Here is a 24,380-nt window from a genome sequence, read left to right as displayed (position 1 = left end):
CCTCCAGGAAGCTGGGGAACTGGCTGACATGAGAGAGAAGTTAATGCTGGGTACATATTTCACCCACTCATATTGGTTTTGGTATTTAGGGCTGTGTGGTGCTTGGCGCACACATGCCACAACTGTCATCCTAGTTAATTTCCACCACATATTTTAGCAGAAAATACCCCACATGTCTCCCACACCCTTTCCTCCACCTTCTCTCTGGTGTAGTAAGAATACTCATCTGATAAACTTTTTTCTTGCATATCCAGTCAGCCAGGTATCTTATGTAAACCTGTAGATGATATGGGAGCCTTCATTAGATGCCTGATATGACTGGTAACCAACAGTAAATCGAACCAGGTTCCCTATTCATGAAATACACATGAACATGTGAGCTCTCGAGCCTGCTGACAGGAGTCGGAAGTCATCTACTTTTGTTTTAAAAATATTTATTTATACAGTACTGTATATATATATTGCGAACAAGCTTAAATGGTCCCCAAGCATATATGTGACTGAAAACTCCACACCCTAGAAGGGACTCGAACCCAGACCACCAGGAGCACAAAGCAACTGGTGTACATACAGTACATTTAGTACTGGGGTACCTAAATATCATTAAGGATCACCAAGCAGTTAAGATACCATGTACCCCAGTTGCATTGTGCTCCTGGTGGTCTGGGTTCGAGTTGCTTCTGGGGTGTGGAGTATATATATGATATATAAAGGTTAAAGTATTTACTTAAGTCATCTTTCACAAAGGTGGCCCTCAAAGTCCATGTTTTACTGTTATCTCAACGAAATGACTTGATCATCACCTTCACTCTACAGCCACAAGTACAGTATTGGACATCTGGCAACAGTAGACCTGTGTATCGTCGGATAATATGTATAACTACAATATCACTAATCACCAGCACAACTAGGCGAGTACTAATGGGTTACTAAATTCATAATCAACTAATATCAGCACAACTTTTAAATTCATATTTTTCAGTGCTACATTGCACAAAGCAAGGACTGACTGTAAATATGGAAATGAGCCTAAGGTATCACAAAATAACAAATGGCAATACAGCAATTAATATTCAATTTATTTTTAGTATTATTACCATTGGTATTATTTTACATGCAATATCATTGGTTAATGCGGTTTCCATGAAATGTTGCTAAGTCCTTGAAAAGCTCGATGAAGCTGGTGGTTGTCGGCCCATGAAGAATTAAGATAGGAGTCGTCATCTTCATCTAACTTCTGTAAGGTGGAAAATTTTAAATATCCTTGAAATTTACTAAAACATTGAAGAATTACTAATGAAATACTGGCTATAAAAAAATCAACACAATAATAATGTCCTCCTCTGGTGGACCTTCGGTAGCTTGACTTGTCATCAGGATTACCAAAAAGCACAGTTGTTAAAACAACGACGGAGTCATCCTAAGCGATGAGGTAGTCAACACTGGGGGATTTGGAATCAACCCTGCTATTAAGTGGGAGAGGGATGGAGAGGTTCAAGTGAGTGAACCAAAGATGAAGCCCAGTCCAGGCTCATCGTAGCCAGGGCTATCGAGCCCAATCTTCCATCACTGTCCGACTTGGGTCTGGTCACGTCCTCCATGAGCATGTGTTTGACAAGTTGTTTTGGTTACCATGCATCACCGTTTCAAAAGTTTGGGCCCCGGACCCAAAGAATACCACCTACCAGGTCAGCAAGATAGGCCAGACGATGTCCGCTGCACAAAGGGGGTTACACCGTTTCTGTTTAAAAGGGGAGTCCTACTGCAGTGCATATTCTCCTATACTGGTGCAAAGACCTCTTTCTCCCTCCTGCCCCAGTCTGGACACCTAAACAGCCCCGAAGGGTGGTTCCTCCAGCAGGTCGATTGATAATCCAAATGAGAGCTCTACGTTTGTTTCATTTTCCACGTACGATGCCAGGAGAGAAGGAGAGGAGAGGGGATGGGGTAGAAGAGGCAACCTGCTCACTGGCCCCAGGGAGTTGTACACAAGACTGCTCACCATAAGAAACTCTTGAGGAGGTGGTTGCAGTGTAGTGGAATGGTTGTGGTTATACTTACCTATCAGTAACTGCAGGGGTAGTTAGATCTAGGTCTTTGTCCCAACACCTAACTGTTTATACCTGACACACTACCTCGCTCTGGATGGAACTGGCTTCAACACCCTTTTTCTTCAACTTGCTGACTATCCTTACAGAGAATGAGAACTTTATTACATTTGGAAGCATACCATGTATGCTCCAGGTAAATGCATGTCAGGCTTCCACTGACGGCCTCTCATCTTACCCATTATTAATTTAAATAGGCTTCTTTTGTCTACTTTATCTAATGGTTATACAGTGGAACCTCAACTTATGAATTTTTTGAGTTACGACCCCAATTTCGTTGGAAAATTCGACTCGACTTACGATCTTTGCCTGAATTTATGACTTTGTTGATAAATGTATGGGTCGACCGAGAGAGTGGCGCGCTTCAGTTTACCAGTGTCTCTCGCCTAGTGATGAGCGCACTTGAATTCTTTGTAAATTATTACAGTGTTTTTCTGCTTTTTTTTTTTAACATAAAAGTTATTATTACATATGCCATGGGTCCCAAGAAAGTCAGTGGTAAGGTTCAACTTAAGAAAATAGTTGTGAGTAGAGGCAGTAGAGGATGTCCCTTTCTCATTAAGAAAATGTGTGAAGTATGGGAAGAACTGCAAAGTTTTGTTGAAAAAACTCACCCAGATAAAGCTGTAGCAGGCCGTTGCATTGACCTTTTAAATGACAATGTGATGTCTTACTGCAGACAAGTGTTAAAATGTAGGGAAAAACGAGTGTCTTTAGACAGATTCTTAGTAAGACAAGCAAGCACCGAGCCACAAGCAGGTCCTAGTGGTATGCAGGCAAAACATAGAAGATAGAGTACCCCAGAAAAGTCATCACTGCCTGATGTTATAATGGAAGGGGACTCCCTTTCCAAACACTAACACCTCTTCCCCTCCCCCCCATCCTTCCTCACCATCTTCCATATGCCAACAAGAGTCATCAATAAAGGTAAGCTGTAACTTGTGCATATTATAGAACAAATTGTGTGTGTGTATTATTTATGAAATGTATTTTGAAGTAAATTTTTTTTTGAGTGAGGAATGGATTAATTCAAGTAACATTATTTCTTATGGAAAAATTTGCTTCTAGTTACGACCCATCTCTGGGAACGGATTAAATTAGTAAATGGAGGTACCATTGTATAGGGGTGGTGTAGTTGTGTAATGGTGGGTGGTGGTGGTGGTGGTAATGTAAGTGGATGTTGTGACAATGTCTCAAAAGATTATATTAACCTTAAGTTGTTCTCTTCTCTGAAACTCTGCTGCCATTAGGGCCTTTCGTTGCTCCTCTGTGAGGGTGGGTTCTCTGCTAGGCGGCCCCTGACCACGCTTCTGAACTTTCATAATCATCTGCAATGAATAGAACATTCATTTTGAATAAAAAATTTAATACAATGTGGAATTTACATCTTGAGGTTATCTTGAGATGATTTCGGGGCTTTTTAGGGTCCCCACAGCCAGGTCCTCGACCAGGCCTCCACCCCCAGGAAGTAGCTTGTGACAGCTGACTAACACCCAGGTACCTATTTACTGCTAGGTAACAGGGGCATAGGGTGAAAGAAACTCTGCCCATTGTTTCTCGCCGGTGCCCGGGATCGAACCAGGGACTACAGGATCACAAGTCTAGCGTGCTGTCCGCTCGGCCAACCGGCTCCCCGGTTCTGTATACAATGGTATACAGCTTACACAAAACGTTTAATTCTGGAGCCCATGGTACAGTATGTGTGTTGACCATCACTACTCTAAGTATAAATATATAAAACACTACCATGACAATACTCTGCAATAATACAATAAACCATGATCAAAAATTTTTATTCCACAATAAATTGACTACGGTTGAATAACAGTGCATATGCTTGTTATAACATTGCTAACTTCTAAACAATGTCAAAATGTATACTACTGTACCCTGCACTACTGTACCTATACTACGGGCACCCTGGGTTTTCTCCCAACTGTAAAAATAACACAAGACAATTTCAGTGTTACGTGTTAATGTTGGTCTGAACAGGGGTAACATTCAGCACCAGTGCATCATGGATCATTTCAAATCATCAATGTCAGGTCATACTAGTGCCAGGGAGGTAAGGAAGAAGAGGTCAACCCAGATCAGAGTGACAAGAGAAAGCATGGTACAGTACCCAGAAATTCTTCATTACCTTGCAATCCTTAACTGGCATCACAGGTAAGGATTGCAAGGTTAGGGACTTGAAGCAGCAATCTGACCCAAGCACTAGGTTTCTAGCTGGCCACTTCCCTCCGGCCATCACAAGATGGCAGCTTGCTAGCCAAAACCATAGTTCAACATCGGATAGTTAGAAAATTGCAGGTACAGTAATGTGTAGAGCCCTAATTTGGGATCAGAAGATGCCATGGGAACCCTAGAGGCTCTAGATGAATTCCAGGTTACATTACTTTTGTAGCATGTCACAGTTTAGTGTGTGTGTGCAGGTTTGAGTCGTGCTCACGGCACCTACTGATTTTCTCAATGATACATCATGTTAATGTGATTTCTTTGTGCATCGGATTATGTTAAATTTTCATTCTTAGAAACTTTTGTTTCATGTGCAGTAGGTTCATGTTATACACTGTACTTGCTAGAGAATCATGCACATTGCAATGCTTCTCATGTATGACGAGCATTCTGTTTCCTGTGGCCTAAAAGTCTCCTCTCGTCTACTTTGTGCTTCAGTGATACATTCCTGCACTCAAGGTTCCCCAACATTTGTGGCCCCCTAAGTGCTTGGTTCTAGGACTAGACATTATGTTGGGCATTCCTCAAGGACTTTTGGTCAGCTTTCCCTTGGCCGAACTGTTTGCAGTGGAAACAATTTGTTTCATGTTTTCTGTTTTGGTTACAGGCTACCTTTGCCTGTCAGTGCCTTACAGTTAGACATGTTAAGGTAAGCTCTATGAGGTTAGTCAGGGGGAGTCATGTGTTCATATCCATCTTGGTGGGTGTCGGGGGCTTCTGTGTTGGAGTGTTCAATCTTCAGGCAGTGACCGAGGGGTTCCTTGGTTTACAGTTGGATGTTTTTAACTCAAAATCCGCTCCGTGCTGCTCGCCGACTGCTCCGTGCTGCTCACTGACTTCTTTCTGCTGCTTGAATCCTAATAACTGGCCATCAGGATTCTAATATTTTACCTTGAGTTTGCATATCTTTCACAGTCTGTGTTGCCACTATGATGGGGTTATGTTGTTTAACATCAGATTCTTGTGGTTTAGAATTCTCTTGCATTGTCTGTCCTTTTTCTCGTGGACATTCCTTGTGTTCACTGTTGTTCACAGGTATGTCATCTGTTGTGTCATTGTTCACCAGGCTGGCATCATCTTATCCTTCCTGGTTGTGCATTCCTCCTTTAGTAAACTTAGAATTGCCAGTCAAGTCTCATGCACTGTATCTTGTTAATTGCTAGTCTAAGTACCCTTTGTTTTGCAGTTATGTCATTAGAGTTTTTTCCTTCTTGAGGTTATCTTGAGATGATTTCGGGGCTTTTTTTTTTAGTGTCCCCGCGGCCCGGTCCTCGACCAGGCCTCCACCCCCAGGAAACAGCCCGTGACAGCTGACTAACACCCAGGTACCTATTTTACTGCTAGGTAACAGGGGCATAGGGTGAAAGAAACTCTGCACATTGTTTCTCGCCGGCGCCTGGGATCAAACCCAGGGCCACAGGATCACAAGTCCAGCGTGCTGTCCGCTCGGCCGACCGGCAAGCATATTATTAAACTTCAAAACCTAACTCGCCACTGCCACGATTGTATCCCAAGCATACACCAATCATCCTCCAACCCGTTCTCGCACTTTCTTACAGTCAATATGTGCTGCAATATTGCTGACTATACGAAAGTGCGAGAACGGGTTGCATCCTCCACCCCTCCCCCCCAAGTCCCCCTTCCATCCAGCACCCACCCAATACCTCCTTCCCCCCCCCCCCCCTCTCACCCTACCTCCCTCTCCACCCTCCCAATAAAATAATTTTTTTATTGACTATTCATGCCCGTGCCACCTCTTGGGTGGCTTAATCTTCTTCAATCAATCAATAATTTCTTACAAGTTGGAGTCCTATTAACACTTTCGCGCTCTCCGCAAAGGTCACTCAGCCAACCGAATGTGCGCGCTGCGTTTTTATCGCTTAAGCGTAAAAACAAAAATGTGTATACTCTTTTTACTCTTCTGGCCTTAGTTCTCATGCTACGTATTTCATTTTGGTACCAACGTGTTCGCAATAAAATTCTCTAGAAGAACATTAGTAAAATAAGTCACGAAACATATAGGGATACCAGCACCAAATAAATAACTACGTAGATGACTCGCCGTGAGCGCCCATCAGCAACAAAATGTTTTTACTCTTGGGATACTTACTTTTTACTTACCCGGTATCGGTGACGGGACGACGCACGGCGCTTTGAAAGTTTATACTTATTTCACTCTCATGACATTAATTTTCTATGTACGTCATTCATTTTTATGTCAATGTGTTCGCAATAGAATGTTCTATGTGCCCATAGGTAAACAATATCAACAAAGCGTAAGTTAGAATAGCGACAAATATAAAACAACGCTGGAACATATCAGTGAGCGTCAAACACACACGAAATATTTTTACTTTTGTTATGTTTGTCAAGATTATACTTGTTGCACACAGTTATTTTTGGTTGTATATTGATCGGAATAAAATTCCCTAAACAGACATATGCATATAATACATGATATGGGGGAAGAATTACCAGTATAAACGGCTAAAGTCACCCACCTGCAACCCGTTTGGGACAAAATACCATTTGATCGAAGTTATCCACACCTTTCATGAACTTATTGTACCATGCAGCCTAGTGGTGAGAAAGAGAGCCTCATAGCGCGCAGTTTGAAACAAACCCAAAGTAAATCGGATAAAAATTGAATTTTATACAAATATTTTAAAAGTAGACATAACTTTATGTCCACTATGCGTTTACGTTAGACGAAACCGAACGCGCCGGCGCGTCCAGATAGCGCGAAAGTGTTAAATGAGAAGGCCGATGAAATTACTAAATTGGCAATTCGTCATCCAGCGATACATAAAACAATCCAACCCAGCCTACAGTGCATAAAAACCACCGTCAACAAAAAACACCTCAACAACGCCCATCTACACCAGAGTAGCAGAAGGTTCGCCCTCTGCAATATGGTATCTTCAGGCCACCAAGTTAGAAAGGTTAAATATCTCCAAAGGAATCCACAGGGGAAATAGCAGTTCGGTTATATAGACTACATCTAGGTTACAGATGCAACTGGGAAATTGGTGAACCTAGAAAGTGAGAATGCATCTTCTGCCAAACAATCACAGAAAAGCCACCACTTCACTATCTCCTGGAATGTGAAGCAATCAACGACCTTGGAAGAGTTAAGAGTCCCTGAATCTTGCAGTAACCACCCTGAAGCCATCACCACTGCCAGTCTTCTGGTCAAAAAAAGTTGTCCAGCAGCTGAACACCCTCAAATACTGTCAAGCAGTATCCTCCCCCGCGATAGCTGCCTGACGATTAAATGCTACCTCGGCACACGGTATACATTTACTGAACAAAATATTCATCACTTACGGGCTATTCATGCCCGTGGCTCCTCTTGGGTGGCTTAATCTTCAAACTTTTTTTTTTTTTAACTTACGAGCTATTCATGCCTGTACCACCTTTGGAGTTGCTTAATATTTATCAGTCTTTGTTTATTCCTTATCCACCTTAAGGAGAACAAGAGAAAGCAGACCATACCTACCAGGAAGACAGCAGTCTGCAACACCGCATCCCCACAAAGACCAAACCTTCTAGCCTAGCCTGCCTGGTGGAAGATGTTGAGTCCGATTTATGTTGAGCAGTTGGGTCAAGCCCCGGCTCGCTCCAGCAATCTATTGCTCGTTCCCTATACCCACTTCCCTGGACGCCCCTTGGGCATCTTGTCCTATATGCGATTCTATTCGATTCTCAACTCCTGTGTCTGATAACTCCCTTGAATTAAGATGGTGTACATTTCTTTCATTGCTACAGCTGCATTTTCTGGTGGTGTTCCCAGTTACAGTTTAGGCGAGTGGAGTGGGGGTAGGTGTGGGTATGCCCCTGCCAAGGCCATCTGTGAGTCGGCAAGATTTGCCAACTCGTTCCACGTGTCATTGCTTGAGAGATATGTCCGGCCAATGATGTATCCGTGTTACTGTCGGAGATAGTTTGTACTATAGTAGCCACATATGTGACTCCTCTCATGTGGTTGGTGGTGTGACTTGCACCATTCACCAAGTGTTGACCTACATGCAATGCTTCATCTACAGAGCAATGGGCCTGTTGCTGTTGCAGGGAACACCACTGGCTAAATGCATTGTTGAAACTTTTGCAGTTAATGAAACTGGGTATTACTGTTGTGTTTTAGTTGATCTTGTCCAAGCAGACTCTAGTGTCATGCATGCAGCTGCAGGATCCACAACATGCTTTTTCATCACACTGCAAGTTTCTGTGATTCCATTGTTGACAATTGCCACAACTGGATGGGCTGCAAATGAATCATTCTACATTATAATGTCTTTCTCTGGTAACTTAATCTTTAGGGGTAGTTTCCCTTCCCACATTGCAATGACAACAGCATACATCAACAGCATCATGACACTGTCGCTATATAGTTTTGAATCTTGAGGTGGTACTCGCCTAGTTGTGCTTGTGGGGGTTGAGCTTTGTCTCTCTGGTCCTGCCTCTCAACCTTCAATCAACTGGTGTACAGATTCCCGAGCCTACTGGGCTCTATCATACTTATATTTGAAACTGTGTATGGGGTCAGCCTCCACTTTCACTTCCACCTCCACATCACTTTCTAATGCATTCCATTTATTAATTACTCTGACACTGAAAAAATGTTCTAATGTCTCTGACTCATCTGGGTACTAAGTTTTCACCCGTGTCCCCTTGTCTGTGTTCCACCCATGCTGAAGAATTTGTCTTTGTCCACCCTGTCAATTCCCCCGAGAATTTTGTAGGGGGTTATCATGTCTTCCCTTACTCTTCTGTTTTCCAGGGACGTGAGGTTCAGCTCCTTTAGCCTTTCCTCGTAGCTCATTCCTCTCAGTTCTGGTACAAGTCTGGTTGCATACCGCTGAATCTTCTCTAACATTGTCTTGTGTTTAACTAGGTATGGACTCCAGGCTGGAGCTGCATATTCCATGATTGGTCTGACATAAGTGGTATACAGGGTCCTAAACGATTCCTTACACAAGTTTCTAAAGGCAGTTCTTATGTTGGTCAACCTAGCATGTGCTGCTGCTGATATCCTTTTGATGTGGGCCTCTGGGGACAGGTTCGGTGTGTGATATCAACCCCCAGATCTTTCTCTCTATTTGACTCTTGCAGGATTTCACCTCCCAGATGATACCTTGTGTTCAGCCTGTAGACACACACACACACGCTTGGTGTAGGCATACACACACACACACGCTTGTGCTTGTCCCAACAGACAAAGACATGATAGGAACTACCCACTGTATTGTAGCAACCAAATGTTTTCCAAACCTCAAAAGGTACCACAAGAAAGTTAGCCTTTTCTCAATACTGTACATATAATGGCACTACTTAACACTTTGCCTGGCCCAGCGGGCCACCCGCTTCACACCGCAAGGTAGGCCGGGCGTTGCCCGTGAGTGCACAACCCAGTGTTAAACTCTCTCACTCACAATGTTTATACTTACTAATAAGAATAGGCAAAAATTAATGGTTGACGCTATTGACATTATGCCCCAAACTGCGTGTATTGTTTTAATGATTGCATGAATGTCATCACGACGCCAAAGTGTTAAGATGTTCAGTTAGAATTCATGCATTGAAAAGTAAATGAATGACTGTATTAATAAGAGTCTCACCTTAGACTTTTCATTCCGTCCTACATAGTCCAACAGTTTCTTTCCGCACTGCATTTCTTTGCCTGCAAACCATAACTGTGTCATAGATGCCTCTAATACCTAAAAAGAAAATAATAATTTTAGAAGTACTGTACATAGATATTGTTTTTGTCCATTTAACTATCAATTACAGTACTTTCAGTAAAGTATTTACAAATCATATTCTTAATTCCTACAAATTGAAGCTTACCCTAATCCCACTGGACTTTGAAGTAGTCATAGACTGCATGCCCATGTACTCTGCACCAGGCCCGGACTCCTGGAATTCTTAAACATTAAGAATTCCTTAAACATCTTTTGGAGACGAAGCCTAGATACTGATATTATCCGACATACTTAAAATACCAGAGATTGCACTACTGCACAAAAGAAGGTAATAAAGCAGGTGCAAAAAATTACAGACCAACAGCACTAACATCACATATCCAAAAAAATTGTTGAAAGAGTGCCAAGAACTAAGATCACAAAACACATTGAATCACGACATCTTTCTAACACTGGATAACATGGATTCAGAACAGGGTGCTCCTGCCTCTTACAAATGCTAAACCATTATGACATGGCTTTTAGATGCCATGGTTGACAAGCAAAATGCTGATGTAGTATACACAGATTATGCAAAAGCTTTTCACAAATGTGACCATGGAGTTATTGCACACAAAATGTGCACAAAAGGAATTACTGGCAAAGTAGGGGAGATGGAGCTTTAACTTCCTAGTGAACAGAACCCAGAGTGTAATAGACAACAAATTAAAATTTGCATCATCCACCACTCAGTCTCCAGGGAATTGTGCTTGATTCGTTACTTTTTCACATCGGACACTTAAATTTTCATGAGAGTAGACAATATAGAGGACACAGTCTTATATTAATCAAGTCTTTCAATGAGCAACGGAAAACAACATGATGTTTAATGAGGATAGCTCAAGCTCCTTCTCTATGGAAAAAATAAAATATTAAAACAGAAACCACATATAAAATGCAGTCAAACCACACTATACAAAGAAAAACAATGGAAGGATGTGATTGTATTCATGTCGGAAGACCATACTTTTAAAGAACACAGTAAAGCAGCCGTCCCAACTGCAAGAAAAATGAGTTTGGATAAAAAGAGCCTTTCAAACAAGAAATACAATGCCAGTGATGATACAGCACGATACTCGTGCTCTTTAGGGTGGAATATTGTTGCACACTAACAGCCCCATTCAAAGCTGGATAAATTGCTAAGCTGGAGTGTGTGCAAAGAGCTTTTACTGCTAGAATCCACTCAATAAAACATCTAAAGTATTGGGACCACTTAAAATGTTTAAATTTATATACCCTAGAGTGTAGGTGGGAGAGATGCATAATAATTTACACTTGGAAATTACTAGAGGGATTGGTTTCAAATGTGCAATGTGCACACAGAAATAACACCACATGAGACCAGAAGGCATGGCAGGATGTACAGAATACCCCCATTGAAAAGCAGCGGTGCAGTAGGTAAGTTGAGAGAGGCCCGAGGAATCAAGGGCCCGAAATTTTTCAATACTCTCCCTCTACGCATAAGTGGCATAACTGGCTGACCTCTCACAGTGTTCAAAAGAGAACCTGATAAACACCTTCGAGGAATACCTGATCAAATGGAATTCAATTTTCTCCTATTCCATGCCATGTTACGGAATGTGCAATAGGAGAGAACAGACCACACACAACTTACAAATTATGTGGAAAAGCTTGGATCAAATCTGATAATGAGATATCTAGGGAAGGTTCTAGATAGAAACCATCACCCGAGGACCACACAAAAAACATTGTGTTCTACAGCTTGTAGAGTGCATACCCATCCTTAGTTATGTTAAGATAGAATGTAATTGGTCAACAAATAAATCAGCTATAACTGGCAGAACTTGGGACCTTGAATTTGTTCAGGGGTGATTTTTCACAGATTTCAAACTATATTTTCTTTGTCTCTTTAGGTTGTTTTGATGATTAGGGACCAGCTTGGGGGCTTTATCTCTTATATAAAGCATACATATATATTCCCTAAATCATTATAATAAAATTATCCCTATTTTTTTTTTTGGGTGGGGGGGTGGGGGGTATTTTTTCTTGACTTCATTTCAACACATATTGACCTATAACTTTCACATATTCAAGTACGAATGCCAAACAATGTTTATTAAAACATACAAGTAAATTAAAGAATTAGAACTACCTTATCATTGACGATAACTTTATCTCTAAAACTAGAATTTCAATTTTGGGTCAGCATCAAAACCCTGGTTTTTGACCAATTCTCACCATTTTTACATATAGCAGGCACAGCTGTCTGTTCTACATTAATATTTGAATGTTTTTCCATAAACCTTAAATGTTATACATTTTTTGGTCTAACTTTGGTGCATATTTCAAATGCCATACTGAATTTTTTTTTACAGTAAACTATACTGAATCCTATAATAATTCTCAATAAATATGAAGATCATATGCTCTTCTGAGAGCATAATAACACCAAGTGAAAAATTTGTGATATTTTATATTTTTGATGCTCATTTGCAAATCTAAAATTTTCAATATTCATTTTATAATTATATTTCATTTTCTTGTTTTTCAAGTTACGTTGGCAATTATTTAGACAAAGTTGGAGCACGTGCCTAGTAGATTATGTACCAAAAATTTGAAAGCATTTGAGCAAGGTTGAAAAAGCTCATTTCCCAGCCCCTTCTTTAGAGTCTTTAGGTTATCTTTGGACGATTTCGGGGCTTTAGTGTCCCCGCGGCCCGGTCCTCGACCAGGCCTCCACCCCCAGGAAGCAGCCTGTGACAGCTGACTAACACCCAGGTACCTATTTTACTGCTAGGTAACAGGGGCATAGGGTGAAAGAAACTCTGCCCATCGTTTCTCGCCGGCGCCCGGGATCGAACCCGGGACCACAGGATTACAAGTCCAGTGTGCTCTCTGCTCGGCCGACCGGCTCCCCTTGAAGGTATAATGCAGTAAAATATGCATTCAATATAACAATCATGATATAAATATTACAAGTGTCAAGTTGATGTGAAGAAGTATTCTCACTATCATCAGTCTCATTCTTTAGCCATGGAAGAGAATAGTGTAGTACTGTACAGTATATGAAATGTTGTATGTGGCAAAACATGTTTTGTTTACTTACAAACTTCTCATCTTGTGTTCCAATTAACACTTCCCGGTTCTCCAGCTCTTCCCTGATTGGGTCATGTGGCGGCAAGTTCATTGGGAACACAATCATAACGGCTCCTCGTAACATGTCAAGTGCATCACACACGTGTTGTTCCGTTAGGCATTTGTTGCTTTTTACTTGTTCCTGAAAATATTAAGTATTATTAATATTAAGACATTGTATATAATGTAAGAAGTATTTAACACATAACAATGTTTATTCAAGTCCCTTGTTCATGACAAGCATAAGCTTTACTTGTACTAATACATATAACAGAGACTTTGCAAGGTACACATACAAACTTCTGGGACTAGCAGTGAAGGGACTACTGTTCATGGGTGTACACTTACATTGTTTGGTCCATAAGTCACAATAGTTTAACCACTGTGCTGCTCGTCTTCCAAATACGGCACCCCTCCTGTGCTCCTGTGCGCAGGAAATAAATTCTCAGGACTTTTTTTTGTTAAAAACCCTTCCCTGATTACAGAATTGTAAAAATAAACTCAAAATTGTACTTACTTTGGCCGCAATGGGGTCAAGTGAGGCTTGAAAACACTCATAAAGCAAATACCAAACACAGGAATGCAAGCAAATGGCTCCTACAGGACAGAGTCCAAAGAATGGCCCACACTTTCTTGGAAAAACTCAGACTCACTGGAGACTGAAGGAGGTCCATATTCAAGAGACATCAGCAACAGGACTGAGGGTTTGATGATGAGAGTAGGGCAACAGTGCAACAAGTGAGCAACAAGTGAGCAACAAGTGGTAGCCCCCAGAGGTGCTACCACTTGGTGATCAGCCATAACTATGGGAGTTAAATCTAACCTCAGAGCAAATAGGTTGCATGGGCTATTGCTGCTTCAGTTCTTTTTTCTTCCGAACCTTGCAGCCATCTGCATAGCTTCACTTACTTCCTGGCTGTTTCCTTTAGCAAGGGTGATCATAACAATCTCCCTGCTACCAGTGCCTCTGTGAGAGGGCCAGGTTCTGGCTCTGGTTTCCAGTAGGCCATTCAGGACGCCTAAGGTTGATATGAGATGTATGGAGCTACCGCAGCTTTAGGGAGTCACTGTTCTTTTTCCTCCAGAAAACCTTGCAGGTGCCAGGGACACCAAACGGAGATGACTATAATAAATATAATACAAAAACAAGAGTATGTATATTAGATTACGCGCAACAGCAATGAATATACAAATGTTTATGAATGCCAATCGGATGAATCATTCACTGGAATGTTATTGTAGGAGTACAGATGACATGTTTTAGCATCATCGGAATGTGAAAGTATTAATGAGATCCACTGAAGAGGGACCCGAGAGGAAGGAAACCTCTGGATGGATGCATCTGACAGACTGAAAGGTACATGGAAAAAGAACCCAGTATGAAGTTGCAGAAGGATCAAAATCAAACAAGGAGGATTGGGGGGTTAACAAAAACCTTCCCCCTGATGCAAAAGGCCTTTATTAAAAGGGACAAAGGACCAACGGGAGTCTAAAGGAACACAAACTTCTTGACTCTGAGTTTTGTACCCCGCAATGTGGCTCATCTCTCAGACCCTCCAAGCCAAGTAGAAGCTTATCAGGCAGCTGTCTGTTGCTTTGCAGGTTCGGTTTGCCTGCCTTCAGAGTTCATAGATTTGTGCTCAACTGGATGCTCCAGAGTTGGCCAGCCTTGTTTTTAGGGACATGTAATTGGAGCTGTTGTGAATTTCACCTTGGGTCCTTCTGTGACAAGGAACCCCCTCCCCCTCTTTTTGAAGTATCCTTCAAGAACTTGAAGAATACTTCAAGGGTATCCTCTATCCTTGAAGAGGGTAGCTCCCTCTAGATGGGGGGGGGGGGGGGGGGGGAATTTGAGTTCCTTGGCACAGAAGGAACCAAGGTGGAATTCTCAACACCTCCAATTACATGTCCCTAAAAACAAGGCTGCTAACTCTGGAGCATCCAGTTGGACACAAATCTATGAACTGATCCATTCCATTCTGATGAACCATAAGAACCATGAAATCCATGAACTGAACTATTCCACTGATCAGGCAACATTGTGGAGGCAGAAAGAACGATTGTTATCCAGTGACATGAACGACAAACAGCCCTCAAACTCGAACAAGGTGACAGTGGGTTCAGAGGGGATATCCACAGTCCACATCAAAAACCTGCAGGGTTTTTGATGTGGACTTTTTGATCAGGGGCCTTAAGGATTGACCAAACAGGACAACCAGGCACTGTAGACACTCGAAAGGAATTACAAAAGTAGATCAACACAACCTAGGCAAGGTTTCTATAAAAGTTAACCTTAGCATGTCATGTAAAACAAGAGTATAAACCCCCAGTGGGCCAGTGAATATGTTCACCCCAACCATGGGGTAGACAGCAGCCAAAGACCCTGACACACCTGAGGCAAGGCCACCACCTTGGTGGTCCAGCAAAGTCTCTGCCAAATCAGTCTCCGCCAAATCACAGTCTCCGTGGTGTAGTGCCAAGACACTCGCCTGGCGTTCCGCGAGCGCTTTGTCATAGGTTTGTATCCTGGCTGGGGAGGATTTATCGAGCGCAAATCCTTAACTGTTGCCCCTGTTTAACTCAACAGTAAAATGGGTACTTGGTTGTAAAAACGATTCTTCGTGGGGGTCATATTCCAGGGACCATAGGATTAAGGACTTGCCTGAAACGCTACGCATACTAGTGTCTGTACAAGAATATAACAACTCTTGTATATATCTTAAAAAAAAAAAAAAAAAAAAAAAAACTTGCGCATACACCAGTGAAGAGAACTATCAGTTCAGAGGCAGTGCTAGAGAGTACATAGGGAAGGTATCCCCAAACACATGCAGCTCCAAGCACTCTACAAGCCAGGTCCACACAACACAAACTGGACAGAAAACACACTTACGACGCTAGCTAACATGTAGAGCAAGCAAGCAAATGGCCCCTCACAGAACAAAGTTCAAGGATGGCCAGCACTTAGCTTACAAGCAAGTAAACTCATGCGACTGGTTGATGACTCGGGAGTCCAACAGCGGACACACATCACTGACAAAACCGACTTGAAAGGGTATGGGAGACCTCGAGCTCCACATCCCCTTCCACCCTTACTGGCTAGGGGTTAGTGTTATGAGCTTGTGCTAGTTTTAAGAGAGTTAATCATTTGTTTGCATTGTTTGACGAGTTCATTTGGGAGTTTCGAACCTTTGGTTTCTCTGAACTCAGCAGTGTTCTGTATTGGTTTACTGACTTCCTGGATGCTTTTCTGGTGGGTGTGGCAGTGTGTCACCCACTCTCTGAACCTCTACAAGGGGACCAAGTTCTGGCTCTAGTCCTCAGTAGGTCAGACAACACTATGCGGCTGATGTGAACCACAGTTCACATTCGTGTGCTGTGAATCTCACAGCACACGAATCATGTGAGATGGTTCTCCCACCATCTCCCACTCCCACATGAGTGGGGGCAATCTCAGCGGGATAGTTTCAAGAAGCCACAAGGGTCTCCCCCCAAGAAAACAGTATTTATGGCAACTCTGTTATGAAAACATGCAATATTTGCATGTAAAATAAAAACAATATTTGCATTATTAATGTAAATGTAGTAAAGACAATGATGTTGCAGTGTAAGCATGGCTAGAGAACACTACCATGAAAAGGAAAAGGAATACCATTTTACTTTCTTGATGGTAGTAGAGTACCGCACCCATATGGAGAACTTACCTACTACAGTGCACAATAACAAATATATGTACTGTATTTCATTGCTTTACTTACTTTAGATATAATTCCCTTTGCTTCTGCAATTGTCTTGTGTAACACCTCTTGCATCTTCTCTAATGGTTGGCATCCATTTCGTCTTCCACAGGGATCCCTAAACCAATAACAACACTAGGCATCAGTAAAAACTCCTGGCCAAGAGTCAACTTAATGTTGACTCAGAAAAGTCAATGCTGTAGCTCAGTTGTAAGGTAGATAATTATTAATTATTTTATAACTTCAATTTAGATGCAAAAAGTAAGATCAAAAGAGCACATAAAAAATGAGGGAAAACTGTATATACAGTATATGAATGTCAGAATAAAATCCGTGTTGAGCGTAATGAAAAGCCTTTTTCTCGGGGGTGACCTTGATGGTTCCCTCTTGCTAGCTGCTCTGGATAGCTCCATGCCTCTCATATTACACTAGGCCATTGCAAGTCAATAAACACCAATCAAAGACCAGAGGCCAAAACCTGGCCCTCTCAGAGGCGTGAAAGGGGATCAACTAATCACCCTCACCAAAGAACTAACCTCCAGAAAGGTAGAGTGAATCTAAACAATAACAATGCAGATATAAAGAAAGTGGGAAATTATCCACCCAGTAGTTAAGTGGATCATACTTACTAGTACTACATGATAATGACACACAATCAACCTGATAATTGTCCAGGATGGACCAAAACAGCATCATCATCTCATCTTCACATCACTTCCTAATTCATTCCATATACTAAATATTCTGACACTGAATAAATTCTTTCTAATGTTTCTGTGGCTCATTTGGGCACTCAGTTTCCACCTGTGAACCTTTATGCGAGTACCACCCTTATTAAATAGGTGGTACATGAAGCTGCACGCCAAAGCACGGCGCTTCACAAGCGCTTTGGCCCGAGTTCATATCCTAGCCGGGGGGAGTGACCGGGCGCCAATCCTTAAGTGCAGCCTCTGTTCACCCAGCAGTGAATGGGTACCTGGTTGTTAAACGATTTGTTGGGTCGTATTCCGAGGAAAAAAAATTAGGATTAAGGACCTGCCCAAAATGCTATGCGTGCTAGTGGTTACAAGAATGTAAGAACTCTTGTACAGTATGCACATATAAATAAATAAATAAACAAAAATACTCTATCTACCTTGTCAATTCCCCCCGAGAATTTTGTATGTGGCAATCATGTCTTCCCAACTCTGCCGTCTTCCAGCAACATGAGGTGCAATTCATGCATCCTTTCCTCATAAATCATACATCTTAGTTCTGGAACTAGTCTAGTGGCTTACTTTTGAACCTTGTCCAACTTCGTCTTATGGTCTGGACTCCATGTTGGAGCCGCATACTCTGGGATTAGTCCGACACATGTGGTATACAAGGTCTTGGTATACAATGATCTTGTGTGTAAAGTCCTTGCACAAATTTCTAAAGGCAGCTCTGATGGTAGCCATTTCACATACACCTCTGATGATTCACCTAATTGTGCTTGCAGGGATTGAGCTCTGCTCTTTCGGCCCGCCTCTCAACTGTCAATCAATCAACTGTTACTAACTACTAAATATTTTTTTTCACCCCCCCCCCCCAAGAAGGAACCCATAACAGGTGTCTAACTCCCAGTTACCTATTTACTGCTAGGTAACAGGGGCATCAGGGTAAAAGAAATTCTGCCCATCTGTTTTCGGGAATCGAACCCGGACCCTAGGATTACGAGTCCAGAGCACTGTCCATTCAGCCACAGACCCCTGTAACTGTGTGTTACCAGGTAATAGTTTTCATGAAGATGTACCACTTAAGTGATAAATTATGTCAAACATATTGAAAAAGAGTAAGGAAATTAAGTAACCAATGTGATATCTCAGTAATCACTACATTGTGGCTCTGGCATTACAGGCTTTGTTTATGATAATTGCCATCAATCCATTGTAACAATGATATCAAGTTAATCAACACCACAACAGTCACTTAATTCCTGGGTACCACTTTACTGCTAAGTGAACAGAAGCATCGTGTGGAAGGAAACTTGGCCAAACATCTTGCCCTACCCAGGAATACAACTCGGGTACCGTGCAATGTTTCGTATCCATCACATTTAATCCTCCACACCTTCAAAACTGATTATTTCTATGCTGTTTACAGAAATATATTACACGTATACTGTATTTATTGTAGTGCAAATTTTGAAAAGCAAACATCAGAAAAGGAATGGATGACATCACATCTTTAAATTAAAAAGGCAAAAATTACAAAAATCTAAATAGCAGTCCAACTTACTTGTTTTCCTTAAAGCCACCACTGGCCACACATGTCTCAGCCCAATCATCCTTAAGTCGCAGGTCTTGGATTTGATCTTCTGAGAGACCATGCATCTCGGGTGGGAGTGATGGCCCGTGTTCAGCTAGCAATGCCATTTCTAACAAAAATAACAAAGTAACAATACTGAGCTAACTTTGGACAAATATGCTGCACTTCATAACCATTCTCAGAGATGGATGCAAAATATGAATCTGCATAACATATTCAATCAAAATTAAGCTTAAATAATAATAATACTGTAATCAAGTACAGTGGCGCCTCGATTAATGACTTTAATTCGTTCCGGCACCAAGCTCGTCATGTGGAAAACTCGTCTTGCGAAACAACAACAAAACTGTTGTTGGAAGTGGCCGAGAACCAGTGGGAACGCTCGTTAATCGAGCAAAAGCTTGTCAGTCTAGACATATTTTCTGCGAGTGGCTCGATACTCGAAATGCTCGTAACTGGAGCCGCTCGTCACTCGAGGTTCCATTGTACTGGATGCAATTTCCAACAGTTCAAAAAAATATGACACAGTTTACTTAAATCTACATTTACACTAAAACACAATATAAACATAGCAACACTAAGACTTGTGTGAGTATACAGCATGACGAGAGCTCCTATACACTCACCAGTACAGATCCTGTATACCTTCAGTCTACCATTGTGAATCATCACCACGCTCTTCAAGACATCTTCCACGGCTGCTTGTACAGTTGTTTCCAAGAGGAACTGGCTATCATCTCCACGTTTAATATGAATGACCACCATTGTGTTCCAGTAGATAATATGTCTGGAAAAAATGCATCTATATTTGAGCTATACAAAAAGAAGGTGACCAATGCCAACCTTATAGTGCTAACACAGGCATTTGCATCTGAAAAGCCTGAAAATTAATCTGGGAAAACAATTATTATACAGTAAAAACCTCAAAAATAATGTGGAAACCTTTGTGAAGCCGGCAGCTTCCAGTCCTCGTCCAAGCCACTAGAATGGTGGTCCTCGGGTAAATTACCTTACCTTACCTTGAGGTGCTTCCGGGGCTTAGCGTCCCCGCAGCCCGGTCGTCGACCAGGCCTCCTGGTTGGAGGCCTGGTCGATGGAGTACCTGGAGAATTCAGGTAAAATTATTTTCTCAATAAATTGTAATCGTTAGATTTAGTAGTAAAATAAACAATAATACTTGTACAGAACTAATATTTGATAAAATGATGAAATCAAACAAATCACTGGCACAATCTGTAAACAATGGTGTGTAAATTAATATTGATTTTCCTTCAGGGGTTTGGGAATACCCTCCGGTTTCTGTTGTGGTCCTTGTGGAGCAGCCCGGTGGGCCCCACATTTTGCGTGTTTGAGGGGTGTTCCTTATCTTTGGTACCTGATGATCTACAAGGTCATGGTAAGTATTGATTACTTTGATGTCCACCATTCCTGACTGAATAATGTAAAGAAGATTTCACAATGTTCAATAATTCTACATCTGCAATTACCCTGCCAAGTTTACATGAGGAACTTTAAAAAATTTCCAGCTTTTCTCTGTAGCAGAATCCAACATGAAAAATGATACTTCATATCATATGCTACCGCATCACCAGGCTCATTCAACATACACGTACTTCAAATCGGAGTATCAGTGTTTCATTGCTACATGTGTCAAAACTGTTTTAATGTTTTGTCTCATGCTAAATGTCCAAACTTCATGAAGAATGTCTGATTTTGTTTCCTGGCAACAGATGCAGCCATTTTTATTGCGAGGCACAAGTTTAGAGCAGCTATATCTCTCAGCCGATACTGTGGTAGACGAACTTACTTCTCCAGTGAATGATGGCCTATCACACTTCTTCACAATAATTGCTCCAGTATGTTGTTTTTGTAAAGACATGTTATAGCATTCCTTTGCTCTATCCAGCATAGTGGGATGCACTAGTTGGGAATAACATGATTTATGAAAGATAGTTATGCCAGATGAGAGGTTGGAAGGTGTTTAGTTTTCAACTCTTTTTGGCAAGATCACTGTATTCAGTATCGCCACATTTGCATCTGATTTTAGCAATTGTCAACAACTTTTCAAAAGATGTTGTTTGAGGGTTCATACTTTATGGGCTTTTGGAATTTGTTTGGCACATAATGCACATATGGAAGTTTGTTTCTCTCTCTACATTCATTCATATTCTCTCTCTCTCTCTCTCTTATTTTTTATTTGTTTATTGCTTCCTGTCTTCAGGCTCCATTGTGGCCTTTTTTGTTGCTTGGTTCTGTTAATCCCTCTAACACACAATAGCAACGTAAGCATAACAATCCCCCTTAAATCACTTCATGAGAAAGATATATTACACATTTAGTGGAAATGGAATAGTGTAGGACAGAACAGGATATACTCTTTCACCCACAGGGTTATAGACCCACGGAACCGCCAACCCGCTGAAGCCGTAAATGCCAAAACTCTGCTAACTTTTAAAGTACAGCTGGAAAAGATCATCAAGGAAAATGGGGTGGGGGTGGCCCACCTTCGACAAGGAAGGAAATTTTCAGGGGAAAGCGCCAAGTCATTGCGACTGTATAGCACTTGGAAGGGGTTTGGAGAAGGATTTGGGATGGGACAAAGGAAGGAATGGTGCTCAATCACTTGTGGACGGTCAGGGATTGAACACCGACCGTCTGACTTCCTGTCCTCGTCAAGGCCACTAGTGGCTTTCAGGTAAACTCGGGTAAACACAGGTACAAAAGATTTGCAATAAATGACCTACAACTACGGCACTGTGAGGTATACAGTGTAACAAAGATTGTACACCTGGGACCGAACACTGAATGGAACAATGGTTCAAGTGAAACAAATCTAGCAGGTAATACTTAAGTAATTATATACATTAACTTTCTGTACATAAAATCTGCTACATAATAAAAATTTTGATGGAAATCACCTTATACAGTAAATAAGTAAATAAGTTAAATAAGTAAATAAGTACAGAATTTATTTTATAATACAAAGGCATTAGACAAGCTCAAGAAGTATCTGTTTTAGATCATATAATTAATTTTATTACATACTGTATGATGTATATAAATCTAATTTTTGTTGTTTTCCATAAAAACTCCATTCACAAAATGCCAAACCCATTTTTCTGCCCAAAACAAAACAAAATGTGTTATTTGCTTTGCAAGATTGTAAGATCACCAATTATATATACTAGTACGCCTACAACCTAAAGCATCTAAATAATCAAATAAATAAATATTAAATAAATATAAATATAAATAAAATAAAATAAATAAAAATGAAATAAATTGATCTTTTTTAGAACACCATTCTCTAGAACACCAAAACAAATATTATATTGTAATTAATTTCATGCTTTTGGAATTACATAACGACCCCCACTACAGCCCAGCCCAAACTAGCCCAGATCAGCCCAGCCTAACCTAACCAAAATAACAGATAACACATTGTGTTTTATATATGGTGTGCACAAGACACACGACATCACTCTGGCGTCATAATTTTAATGCCGATACAGTTTTGTAGTCTACTGGCAACTTGGGGGTAATTGAACAAAATACAGACCACTTCCTACCAAAGACAATTCATCAACATTTTTATAACCAAGCGAGCCTAAACCAACAAACAATCTTACCCAGCCTATCTAACCTAACCTAACCAAGTGAGCCTAAACAAACAAACAATCTTACCCAGCCTATCTAACCTAACCTAACCAAGCTAATCTAACCATCCTAACCTAACCAACCGAGCCTAAACCAACAACCTAACCTAACAATATATAAAGCTTGAACAATAAGAAAACAAAGTTTGCCAAAAAGCCAGCAGAAAATTTGGCTGTCATTAAATTCCTTATACATGGAGTTGGCAAGAAGGCTCCTAACCCCCTGTCAATTACCCTAGATCAATACAAAGCATGCTCCTAGCCCCTGTCAATTACCCTAGATCAATACAAAGCATGCTCCTAACCCCTGTCAATTACCCTAGATCAATACAGAGCATGCTCCTAGCCCCGTCAATTACCCTAGATCAATACAAAGCATGCTCCTAGCCCCTGTCAATTACCCTAGATCAATACAAAGCATGCTCCTAACCCCTGTCAATTACCCTAGATCAATACAGAGCATGCTCCTAGCCCCGTCAATTACCCTAGATCAATACAGAGCATGCTCCTAACCCCGTCAATTACCCTAGATCAATACAGAGCATGCTCCTAACCCCTGTCAATTACCCTAGATCAATACAAAGCATGCTCCTAGCCCCTGTCAATTGCCCTAGATCAATACAAAGCATGCTCCTAACCCCTGTCAATTACCCTAGATCAATACAGAGCATGCTCCTAGCCCCGTCAATTACCCTAGATCAATACAGAGCATGCTCCTAACCCCGTCAATTACCCTAGATCAATACAGAGCATGCTCCTAACCCCTGTCAATTACCCTAGATCAATACAGAGCATGCTCCTAACCCCTGTCAATTACCCTAGATCAATACAAAGCATGCTCCTAACCCCTGTCAATTACCCTAGATCAATACAAAGCATGCTCCTAGCCCCTGTCAATTGCCCTAGATCAATACAAAGCATGCTCCTAACCCCGTCAATTACCCTAGATCAATACAAAGCATGCTCCTAACCCCGTCAATTACCCTAGATCAATACAGAGCATGCTCCTAGCCCCGTCAATTACCCTAGATCAATACAAAGCATGCTCCTAACCCCTGTCAATTGCCCTAGATCAATACAGAGCATGCTCCTAGCCCCTGTCAATTACCCTAGATCAATACAGAGCATGCTCCTAACCCCGTCAATTACCCTAGATCAATACAGAGCATGCTCCTAGCCCCTGTCAATTACCCAAGACGTTTAGATCAATACAAATCACAGACACACAAGCCTCGTGGACGGGATGCCAAGATGACCACCAATATACAAGACGGACCCCCAACAACATGCTACTTCCTAGAGCATCAACACTACTGTGGACTCTAATGGCTCTCTCATGCCGTGTCCAGCTGCAGTTACGGGTCACTGTGTAATACGTGACGTGGCTAGTAGGTAACTATCCAGTGGCGTAGTAATTAGTCACCAGAACAAGGAGGAAGAGGAGAAGACGAGCGTGGACCCTCGAGGGCTGGCGGCGGCGGCGTCACCGGTTGCCATGGCGACCACCTGGGTACAAGTCAC

The 24,380-nt window shown here is 41.6% G+C and overlaps 1 protein-coding gene across 2 annotated transcripts; it reads right to left on the bottom strand.

Annotated features, from left to right (window-relative positions):
* Positions 1-1,058: 1,058 nt before the first annotated feature.
* Positions 1,059-24,380, bottom strand: LOC123757304 (cilia- and flagella-associated protein 298-A). 2 transcript variants are annotated; one of them, XM_045740869.2, is made up of 8 exons: positions 24,283-24,380; positions 19,830-19,990; positions 19,174-19,312; positions 16,936-17,032; positions 13,152-13,322; positions 9,962-10,060; positions 3,320-3,436; positions 1,059-1,237 (listed from the first exon to the last, which is right to left on the bottom strand). In XM_045740869.2, the coding sequence occupies exons 2-8, from the start codon at positions 19,966-19,968 to the stop codon at positions 1,130-1,132; spliced, it is 870 nt and encodes a 289-aa protein (XP_045596825.1). In that variant the 5' UTR covers positions 19,969-19,990; positions 24,283-24,380; the 3' UTR covers positions 1,059-1,129. The 2 variants fall into 2 exon arrangements, with proteins under 2 accessions (XP_045596825.1, XP_045596824.1); XM_045740868.2 differs by lacking the exon at positions 24,283-24,380 and adding an exon at positions 20,146-20,280.

This window comes from Procambarus clarkii, chromosome 13, assembly GCF_040958095.1.
Source record: "Procambarus clarkii isolate CNS0578487 chromosome 13, FALCON_Pclarkii_2.0, whole genome shotgun sequence".
NCBI lineage: Eukaryota > Metazoa > Arthropoda > Malacostraca > Decapoda > Cambaridae > Procambarus > Procambarus clarkii.
Note: the sequence above shows the minus strand (reverse complement) of the source record. Positions and strands in the feature narration are given on the sequence as shown.